This window comes from Hyperolius riggenbachi, chromosome 1 (assembly GCF_040937935.1).
Source record: "Hyperolius riggenbachi isolate aHypRig1 chromosome 1, aHypRig1.pri, whole genome shotgun sequence".
Classification (NCBI taxonomy): Eukaryota; Metazoa; Chordata; class Amphibia; order Anura; family Hyperoliidae; genus Hyperolius; species Hyperolius riggenbachi.
Window position 1 is genome coordinate 224530752 of NC_090646.1, and position 11700 is coordinate 224542451.

Sequence of the window (11700 nt, forward strand, 5' to 3'; positions counted from 1 at the left end):
CTGACAAGGATGACAAAGACAAACACCTGGGTTACCTGAAGAAGAATTTCATAAAACAGGGATACAATCCTCTAATGGCTGAGACCCAAATCAGGAAAGCTAACAACATCCCTAGGACTCAGCTCCTGGAGTACAAGCAGAGGCAGGAAGAGAGCCGTGTCCCACTGGTAGTAACCTACAACCCACGCTTGGAAATCTTAAGAAAGATTGCAAAAGAACTTCATCCTGTTCTACACAAGGATCAGAGACTGAAAAAGATATTCCCTGAACCTCCCCTCCTTGCGTTCCGACAGCCACCCAATCTTAAGCAGATGATAGTGAGGAGTGCCTTAAATAGGCAAGAACAGAATGGAACATTCCCCTGCCGAGGGAAAACATGTGGGACCTGTGAATACATCCATTCCACTGACAGGATACTAATACCAGGAACACAACAGGAATACAAAGTACAAGGCACCTTTTCCTGCGACTCTTCTAATGTGGTATACCTGATCATGTGTGCAAAATGCCCCAAAGGAATTTATGTGGGACAAACAAGTCAACCACTGCGGGATCGCATGACACACCACAGATCCACTATTAACAGCAGGAAAAAGGATATTACAAATTATACTGATCTCCCAATACCAACACACTTTTGTTTACCTGGACACAGTTTAAGCGATTTTCGCGTCACTGTATTAAAGGGTGGCTTCAAATCGGGAAACATGAGACTAACACAAGAAACTAAGTTTATACATTGGTTCAAAACTGTACAAGATGGTTTAAACAAGGACTCCAACTTCTTGTGCTGGTACGATGGGTTTTAAATGCCACAGTTCTTTTAATTTTAATTTTTCTATCTTTTCATTCATTTTTGTGCCATATGCTGTGTAAGATGGAATTCACTGTCACTATTCATTTTATTTGCTTTCAGGTGCTGGCTTTAAATGCCACAATTCTCTTAAGCTTAGAATTAATGGTGCATGTAACCAGGCCAGTTACCATTTGAATTTGGAATTTACGATGTCTCTTCATCACCAGAGTCTGCTTTATGTCATGTTGAGGATTCTATTGATCTTATCAATTTAGATAGGATGCCTGGGAAAGTCTCCTCAGTAACAGTTAAGGCATCTAATTACATTTATGTTTGCTAAAGAATGTTTCTCCTCTGTATGTCAGTGTATATAAGCTGTGTTTTTCAGTTCTGGTCAGGAACCAGTCCGACGAAGGCTTTTTATAAGTCGAAAGCTCACTGTTTATCCATCTCTAAGTTAGCCAATAAATGGTATCATCCTGATTCAAAACTTCTTGCTTTTACTCATGGCTAACACGGTACAACACTTTACTGCTTCACTCAGTATAGGTAGCCAAGCTAGCCCCCATCCACTCAGTATAGGTAGCCCCCCTTTCACTCAGTATAGTTAGCCAAGGTAGCCACCCTCTCCTCAGTATAGGTAGGCAAGGGCCCCCCTCCCCTCAGTAGCCCCCCCTTTCAGTCAGTATAGGTTGCCAAGGTAGTCTCCCCTCTTCCTCAGGTAGCCATTGGGATGTGTGAAAAAAAACAACAGCCAGCAAGGTTGTGTGTTTAAAGTCTGTCAGGACACACACATTAATTTCAGAATAAATGAAGGTAGGGTTTCACCATAAATCCAGGTTTTAAACTGTAATTTTCTATTATCATGTAGAATAAACACTCTATCTTCAAGGGAGCTTAGTTTGGGCCAGAAGAAAACCTGAAGAGTCTGAAAGCAAGTGTCAAATGTTAGGTTTCATTGTAAGGTTATAGGTTTTCCAGGTAATGTCATTTTCTGTATTTGCAGAAACAAGATGGCAGCCTCCATGAAAAAGAGACAACAGATCCCGCAGCCCTGAACAGCTAGGTTACATGGTGACGTGGAAGTAAAATAATGTTATTTAGGCATGTAGCTCATGGCAGATACAGTATTACATGAAGTGAAGGAGATTTTGGTTAAGGTTTTCTTTAAAGTGTACCCAAGGCGAACCACAGGTCAAAAGTCAAATACTTACTTAAGAAAAGGGAAGCCTCTGGATCCTGTAGAGGCTTCCCGTGCTTTCCTCTGGTCCACCGTTGCCAAGCGCAGACCCCCCAAAGAAATCAGGCAAGCTCTTATTGGATTCCATGCTTGTGACCACAGTCCACTTCAAGCATGAGCTCGCCTGCGTTGGTAAGCAGTAAGGCAGAGCAGCTTGGACAGGAAGGGCTCCATTCTACTGCGCAGGCGATTCCATGCTTGCACAGGTGCAGCACAGCTGTGCTCATGCACAAAGATCAGCAGAATTGTCAGGCAACTGTTATTATTTAAAAGGAAATACATATGGCAGCCTCCATATTCCTCTAACTTCAGGTGTGCTTTAAATATTCAAGATCTAAGCAAGCAGATTATCACCAAGTCGTCTAGTAAAAACAATACTGTGCACTGTGACTGCACAAATCAGTACATAAGCTTATTGCACAAGGAGAGTTGGCTTACTAGCAACCACAAATACCTCTTCCCGTCTATCATTCCCTAAAGTTATTTCACAATTTCTGAATATGTTTCTCAATAGCATTTCAACATTCTCCAACTTAAAGGAATATCCCACAAAGGCCTCAATTCACTAAGCAGTTAGTCTACAGATGGTTTTTAGTCCACTGATGGTTTGGTGTAATGTTTTAGACCTGTTTTTAGACATGGTCTAACATTCAGTAATTACACAATTCACAAAGGCAAACAAAGAGTAACCACGCCCACTATTTATGACAGAGATTAGACCAGCTGATTTCTGTAGGTAAAGTAATTCTGTGAGGTACAATATTTTAGATGTGAGGATGGAACCTTTTGAATCAATTATGCAGGAGTTTAATTGTATCCAGAGAAGAGCTCACCAAAGGAGAAGGATGTCAGTCATAGCTACCCGTTTGTGAATTGCATCTTTTGATAATTTCTCCTGCTTTAACCACCTAATTACCAAATATTTTAGACCACGTAAAAACAGGTCTAAAGCAATTGGTAATAGTGAATTCCCCTTTGATGCAACTGACTAAACCATCAGTAGACTAAAAACCATCAGTAGACTAGTCTAAACTGCTTAGTGAATTGAGGCCATTGTGTAATTGGAATGAATGTTTGTCATTTATACTATACATCTATGACCTCAATTCACTAAGCAGTTTAGACTAGTCTACTGTTTTTAGTCTACTGGTGGTTTGGTGTAAATCAGTTGGATCGAAAGGGAATTCACTAATAACTACCAAATGTTTTAGACCTGTTTTTAGGTCGGTAAAGCAGGGGAAATGATCAGAAGATGCAATTCACAAACGAGTAGCTATGACTGACATCCATCTCCTCTGATGAGCTCTACTCTGCATACAATTAAACTCCTGCATAATTAATGCAAAAGGTTCCACCGTCACATCTAAAATACCTAAAAAAAAATACTTTACCGACAGAAATCAGCTGGTCTAATCTCTGTCCAAAAAAGTGGGCGTGGTTACTCCTTGTTTGCCTTTGTAAATTGCATCTTTTGATCATTTCCACTGCTTTACCAAGCTAATTACCGATTGTCTTAGACCAGGTCTAAAAACAGGTCTAAAACATTACACCAAACCATCAGTAGACTAAAAACCATCAGTAGACTAGTCTAAACTGCTTAGTGAATTGAGACCTATATATACAGTATATAAAATTATATGTCTAAATTTCAGCAATTCGTTTTCAGTAGGAGAATGTAAACTGCAGCCATTCTTAGGCTGTTAATCGCAGAGTTTTCAAACATGGCACACTTGGTCACTGGGTGACTGAGATAAATATTCAGGAAAGTAGGTGGAGCCTAGAACAAAATGAACAAAATTCAGCTATTGATTTTCAAGGGGAATATTTAAACTGCTGCCATTCTTACACTGCTAATGCCAAAGCCCACAAACCTGGTACAGTTGATCATTGGGTGAATAAAGGGGCGGAGCCACAAACAGCAAATCACCTTTATTTGCTGGATTAACTGCTTCCATTCCCACATCTTTGATGCTAGGAACCTGAAAGCCCACAATCTTGGTCATTAAGTGACTGTGTGTAAGCTCGCAAAGGGCAGGGTCATCCTCCTAATATTTACTGTTTTGTTGCAATATTTGTGCTGCTTGAGACTCTGCTGTACACTTTTTGGTTGTACCTATGTTCCCTGTGTTGTCTTACTGTTATTTGGAAAAGCACTGCAGAATATGTTGGCGCTATATAAATAAATAATAATACGTTTAAAAAAGTGGGCGGAGCAAAAATATTTCACTGGGAAAATGTAAACTGCAGCCATTCTTACACTTTTAAAGGCAGGGTTTTTAAACTTCTTTGGTCATTGGGTGACTGGGATTATTATTCAGGAAAGAGGGTGGAGCCTAAAACAACCAATCAAAATTCACATATTGATCTTCTAGGGGAATATTTAAATTGTTGCCATTCTTACACTGTTAATAGCAGAGGCCTCAAACCTGTTACAGTCGGTCATTGGGTGACTGGGATTCAAACTCAGAAAAGAGGGCAGGGCCACAATCAGCCAAACAGATTTGTTTCAGTTCTATGGGAAAATTTAAACTATTGATGCTGAGGAACCCAAAAGCTCACAAACTTGGCCATTGAGTGTTTGTGTGTTAAGGTTAAAAAAAAAAAAAGGACGGAGCCAACAACAGCCAAATACATACCCTGGCAATGTCAGGTCTTCCGCTAGTTTTAAATAATATTTTATGCTTAAATAGTACCAGCTGCAGAATTCTAGCCAGCTTGTGGACTCATGTATTTATATAAGTTAGGAGATAACTAGAATTTTTTTTTTGTTGATTTACAGCTGCAAGAACAATATTGTTACTATTACAATTTGCATGAGGTTGGCATACTAGAAGTGAGGGTGCTTATCAGGGCCAGCGCTTCAATTGGCCAGGGCCTGTCAAAGGCTTCCCTATTCTTTATGTGAAAATGTTAGTGCGTCTTATAGTCCGAATGTGTGGCCACAAGCAAAGTACAGAATACCTCCCACCACCCTGTCAACAGCACTGCGCTCCTCCTCATCAATCTCCAGACGCAATCACACTGCCTCCCTCAGTTCTCCTGGCAGATCAGGCAGCTCTCATTGTAAGTCCTGGCAGTGTGTCATGCTCTTATTCCCCTCTGCCTGCTCAGTTCTACTGCCAGTTCAGGCACTTGTTGTATCACTTGCTGCTACTGAGTACCGGCGGTGACGCTCGCCTTCCCCCATCTGTACTTTTCCATGGCTGTGAATAGTGCTTCCTTTACAATGTGCGGAACAGGTCACGCAGTAAGGATGCCAGTAAACCAGGAAATGCAGATGGGGGGAGGAAAGCGCGACACACCGCCGGAAGTCAGTAACAGCAAGTGATACAACAAGTGCCTGTACTGAAAGAAGAACTGAGTCGGTGGAGGGGAAAGAGAGCATGTCTGGAGATTGAGGAGGAGATGCGCACTGCTGCTGATTGGGTGGTGAGAGGCTGGATTGGGTGGTGAGAGACACAGTTTTTTTTACTTATCTTCTGGTGGAGAGGGGACAGTGAGAGACAGTTGGAGACAGTCAATCAGTGACTGACAAACTTGCTGACGTGTCTCAGCTGGTAGGCATGTGTGGCATTTATGGTAACTCTGACTTAAACTTTGGTTATCATATACAGTATCCTTATATTGTAACATTGTGTAACTGAAGTAGTGTCACTGCAGGGGGCATTTCTCACACTGAGCCTGCAGCATCTCTGGAGTTTCTCTTTGGTGCTAGAACTCCATGGGTGGACAGCTTGGGGGGAGAAGGTCTACAAGATGCACCTGAACCATAGACAGCCCTTGGTTTTCGTCCTCTAAACCTCGGTACGCCTTATGGTCCGGAGCGTCTTATAGTCTGAAAAATTTGGTAATCACTGTAAACAGGTCGTAAAACTGTGTAGTATATGGTCTCTCCACTGCAAAAACTTGTCTGCTGTCAGTCACAAGGCTCTTCTACAACCAAGTGACCTCCTCAAATTCAGCTAGACTTCGCTGTGTGGAAGTTTCAGGAGAGCCCCATCAGTACAGTACGGAGCATAAGGAAAATTAAACTTTGTGTGGTTCCTGCCCTTCATGGCCTCCTCAGCCCCTCCATGTTCCTGCCCAAACACCCACCACGGCAATCTGAAAAAATTACAGCCTTTCACAATCTATAAAATGATTAAACATCAGTCATCGATTTATTAGCTTCTATTTATGTAATAACTCTTATGTCTAATAATGTATTCTGTAGCTGCTTTGGAGTTGTATGCAGATTCACACTTGGATTTATATTGAGGAAAAAACCCATACTTTACATGGACATACTACATCCATGCTACTGCAGATGCACAGCAATTTTCCATTCATCTTTTAGGAACAATCACTATGCTCTGATGTGATCTTCTGTGGGTGAGGGGCACAAACTCTTGCTACCTAATAGCATATTACTAAAGTCAGGACGGGATTGCAGGATCTCTTATGATCTCCAGTCCTGAAGAACCTTAAGAAATCTCATCACAAAAGTTTACAGTTATTATATTCCTAAATTTCACAAACATTTTCACAATAAAATACATACAGTATAGCAACAAGCCTAAGGTGGCCAAACAAGATTCAACCAAAATGTTACATTTTCATGGTTTTCTTTTCAATAAAAAGATTGATTGGATAGAAATATCATTTTTTTTCAATTGAGAAAAATCAAACAAACTTCCATCTGCTGAATGTGGTGGAAAACACAGATACATTTTTAGAAAAATTGAATAGCTTATGGTGGATTTGTTTGATTTTTTTTAAAACAATACAATTAATCAAGAAAACTGATTTGCCTTTAAAAGACCTAAAGAAAAAAATTGTATGGTACATGGCCACCTTTGGACGTTCTTGGGTCCCATAAATAAAGTCATGTAAGAAGTTCCTGCTATAAAAATGGCATTCAGATACATTTGTGCTTACCGTTTTTGTGCAGACACAGGCTAGGCTTACAAGAAGCCACACTGTCCTTGAGGTCCTCATTGTGATGATTCTTCCTGTTGTACCCCACAGCTACAGCTTCTGGAGAAATTAGGCAGGACTGTCTACCAATCAAAAACTTAATTTTTAACCACTGATTCAACAGGTTTAGCAATGTATGTTTGCAGAAGTGATCAGAGTTTGCAGCCTGGAATCTGAACCTTATAGCTGGCAAGAGTGAATGAAACAGGGATTTGCTGCTAATCTTGTAAACAGAGAGCCGGTACAGGCCAAAGCATTTAACAGTAAAGCCATGTGTTGCAAACAGCTATTTCTTAGAAGGATATACATAAAGGAAGGACTTTTCAGCATTGCACCATCCAGTTATTAAAGCAAATCAAACAATCAGTGATTCAGTGTGTATGCCAAATAACTGTCTGAAGAATAATGTTACCACTCTCACTGTTACAAGAAGTTATCCTCCACCTTAAAAGCAGTTGTTGTTGCAGTAATCGGGCAAAAGGAGTACATGTTAAAAAAAGAGCGCAGAAGCCTTTCGGAAAAAACTGCAACTGCAAAAGTCGCATTGTATTTCCACAATGCAATGCCGCAATTCAATGCAATTGCGCTATTTGCATTTCTGCAATTCCCGGCGCCCAGGAATATTTCAAATCACTACTACTTATCGGGTTCCACCAGGTGCCAAAATTTACCTTGATTGCCGCAAATCGCGGCTTTGCGGTAGAGGGGGAAGGAAAGCTTTAGGGGGGTTTAGGGTTAGGCAGCACCAGGATGGGTTTTAGTGTTGGGCGTCCCCAGGGAGGGTCTTAATGTTAGGCAACACTGGGGGGTGGGTCTTAGGGTTAGGCACCACCAGGGGGGGGGGTTTAGGATTAGGAATCAGTAGAGGGAGGGTTCTGTGTGACTGTAGGTTTAGCCATAGTAAAATATTGGTAAATATTACCAATATGTTACTTTCAGAATTCAGTAGTAGAATATAGTTCATTTTAGCGAGATTCTACAAGCGGCAATCCTGAGCCCTTTTTATCCAGGCACCTTTTTTACATGTATGCATTCTTGTGGCCATTTGTGCATAAAAGCACAAGCACAGAGTGCCTAAACACATTTATCTGAGTGATGATGTGTGACTTTGGAGATTAATTAGAGAAAATATATCTACGACTTTTTTTCTCTTTTAATAAATATTTACAGAAAAGGTTATAAGAAAACATAAGCAACAGTAAGATAAAATGTGTTAAAAGTATATACTGCAAGTCTATATTCAAAGTCCAGATGGTTTAGGCACAGTTCTGTTTAGTTTGGTTCTTTTAACAAAACTCCACACTGGTCCAGTTCTTTAGAGGTTTCAGGGCTCGTTCACACTATGGCCTGGTGCACACCAGAGGAGTTTTTCTGAGCGTTTTGAGTTTATAAATCTGCTGCTAATGTTATCCTATGTGTCTGTGCACACTGGAGCAATGAGATTTTGTAAAAAAAACCCATAGCATTACATTGGGAAGAGCTTTTAGAGGTTTCAAAAGCTCCTCCCAATGTAATGCTATGGTTTTTTTTTACAAAACCTCATTGCTCCAGTGTGCACAGACACATAGGATAACATTAGCAGCAGATTTAAAAACTCAAAACGCTCAGAAAAACTCCTCTTGTGTGCACCAGGCCTAAAAGTGTTTTTGCCATTTTTTCAAGCGCAGGCGATTTTCAAAATTGCCCTAAAAACGCTTGTGCAATGATTAGCTATGAGAGAGTTCACATCTGAGAGGTTTGTTTCCGATCCGCTCAGCGAAATGGTGCCTGTACCATTTTTGAGGCGATTTTGCCTCAACGGAAGGTATAGGAAAAACGCAAACGCTCACAAAATCGCTTTTTGCAGCGATTACGTGAGCATTTTTAAGAAAAAATACATTGTATTTATTATTTTCTGGGTCAGAGTTCACTTCCTGACTTGCGTCAGGGAGTGAATTACAAAACCGTACTGGAAAAGCGTTTAGAAAAGCGTTTTTACCAGAAACACAGTGCGCAATGGAGCACTGGGAGGGGGAAAAAGCGCATAAAAACACAAAACGCTTGCATTTTCAATTTTAGGTGTGAATGAGGCCTCAGAGAGTTTTTGTTCAGTTGAGACAGGTACAGAAAAAAAATCTGTCAGAAATTATCAATCGACCCATCTATTTGAAAGGAAATTGCATGGTGTGTACCAGGTATTAGTTACAGTGGTGTGAAAAACTATTTGCCCCCTTCCTGATTTCTTATTCTTTTGCATGTTTGTCACACTTAAATGTTCCTGCTCATCAAAAACCGTTAACTATTAGTCCATGATAACATAATTGAACACAAAATGCAGTTTTAAGTGATGTTTTTTAATATTTAGTGAGAAAAAAACCTCAAAACCTACATGACCCTGTGTGAAAAAGAAATTGCCCCCTGAACCTAATAACTGGTTGGGCCACCCTTAGCAGCAATAACTGCAATCAAGCGTTTGCGATAACTTGCAACGAGTCTTTTACAGCGCTCTGGAGGAATTTTGGCCCACTCATCTTTGCTGAATTGTTGTAATTCAGCTTTATTTGAGGGTTTTCTAGCATGAACCACCTTTTTAAGGTCATGCCACAACATCTCAATAGGATTCAGGTCAGGACTTTGACTAGGCCACTCCAAAGTCTTCATTTTGTTTTTCTTCAGCCATTCAGAGGTGGATTTGCTGGTGTGTTTTGGGTCATTGTCCTGCTGCAGCACCCAAGATCGCTTCAGCTTGAGTTGACGAACAGATGGCCGGACATTCTCCTTCAGGATTTTTTGGTAGACAGTAGAATTCATGGTTCCATCTATCACAGCGAGCCTTCCAGGTCCTGAAGCAGCAAAACAACCCCAGACCATCACACTACCACCACCATATTTTACTATTGGTATGATGTTCTTTTGCTGAAATGCTGTGTTACTTCTATGCCAGATGTAACGGGACACGCACCTTCCAAAAAGTTCAACTTTTGTCTCATCGGTCCACAAGGTATTTTCCCAAAAGTCTTGGCAATCATTGAGATGTTTTTTAGCAAAATTGAGACAAGCCTTAAAGAGAATCTGTATTGTTAAAATCGCACAAAAGTAAACATACCAGTGTGTTAGGGAACATCTCCTATTACCCTCTGTCACAATTTCGCCACTCCCCACCGCATTAAAAGTAGTCAAAAACAGTTTTAAACAGTTTGTTTATAAACAAACAAAATGGCCACCAAAACAGGAAGTAGATTGATGTACAATATGTCCACACATAGAAAATACATCCATACACAAGCAGGCTGTATACAGCTTTCCTTTTAAATCTCAAAAGATCATTTGTGTGTTTACCTTCTGTCCACTTCTTCTCTCATGCACTGAACATTACAGGCTTCCTGCAGACAGCTCTGCCTGTGCCTGTGTTTGTAATTCCTCAGTATGTGTCAGCCAGCTACTTTTACAGCCTAACAGAGGAGGATTTTTATCCAGCTCTCTTCTATCACTGATAAAATAGCAGAGAAGCTGCTGGCTTATGTAAATAAAACACACACTGGAGTGTGCATAGAGGAACAGACCAGCACAGAAGAGTTGGCAGCCTTCCAGACACAGGCCGACAAGTCTGACAGGGGAAAGATACATTGATTTATTACAGAGACCGTGATAGTACAAAGTGCCAGAACAGATTAGAATAGGTTTAGGATCTTGTAGGATGGTAGAAAAAACGTTGTAATTTTTGTTACAGAGTCACTTTAATGTTCTTTTTGCTTAAAAGTGGTTTGCGCCTTGGATATCTGCCATGCAGGCCGTTTTTGCCCAGTCTCTTTCTTATGGTGGAGTCGTGAACACTGACCTTAATTGAGGCAAGTGAGGCCTGCAGTTCTTTAGATGTTGTCCTGGGGTCTTTTGTGGCCTCTCGGATGAGTTTTCTCCGCGCTCTCGGGGTAATTTTGGTCGGCCGGCCACTCCTGGTAAGGTTCATCACTGCTCCATGCTTTTGCCATTTGTGGATAATGGCTCTCACTGTGGTTCGCTGGAGTCCAAAAGCTTTAGAAATGGGTTTATAACCTTTACCAGACTGATAGATCTCAATTACAGTAATTTTGTTCTCATTTGTTCCTGAATTTCTTTGGATCTTGGCATGATATCTAGCTTTTGAGGATCTTTTGGTCTACTTCTCTGTGTCAGATAGCTCCTATTTAAGCGATTTCTTGATTGAAACAGGTGTGGCAGTAATCAGGCCTGGGGGTGACTACAGAAATTGAACTCAGGTGTGATAAACCACAGTTAAATTATTTTTTAACAAGGGGGGGGGGGGGGGGCAATCACTTTTTCACACAGGGCCATGTAGATTTGGAGCTTTTTTTCTCACTAAATAATAAAAACCATCATTTAAAACTGCATTTTGTGTTCAATTATGTTATCTTGGACTAATAGTTAACGGTTTTTGATGAGCAGAAACATTTAAGTGTGACAAACATGCAAAAGAATAAGAAATCAGGAAGGGGGAAAATAGTTTTTCACACCACTGTACATCCCTGCATAGCAGCATGCTTTCTACACTGATAAAATGACAAGAATCAATCAAAATTTCAGACTGGTAAATTTTAATCTGACGCAACAGGGGAGGAGTGGTAGATTGATGGCCCATAGCGTTGCACTGTTTCGGATAATGCAACGCTGAAGTTCGATAGGGATTTAATAGACTCCATGGTGAAATCTACTGAAAATCAATGTGCAGTGT

The 11700-nt window shown here is 40.7% G+C and overlaps 1 protein-coding gene across 1 annotated transcript in view; it reads right to left on the reverse strand.

Annotated features, from left to right (window-relative positions):
• Window positions 1–7063, reverse strand: part of CFI (complement factor I) — a 114751-nt gene extending 107688 nt beyond the window's left edge. Inside the window, exon 1 of the mRNA XM_068281427.1 lies at window positions 6954–7063. Within this exon, the coding sequence (XP_068137528.1) occupies window positions 6954–7013 (60 nt within the window). The 5' untranslated portion in view covers window positions 7014–7063. The remainder of the gene's footprint in view (window positions 1–6953) is intronic.
• Between the last annotated feature and the right edge of the window lie 4637 nt (window positions 7064–11700).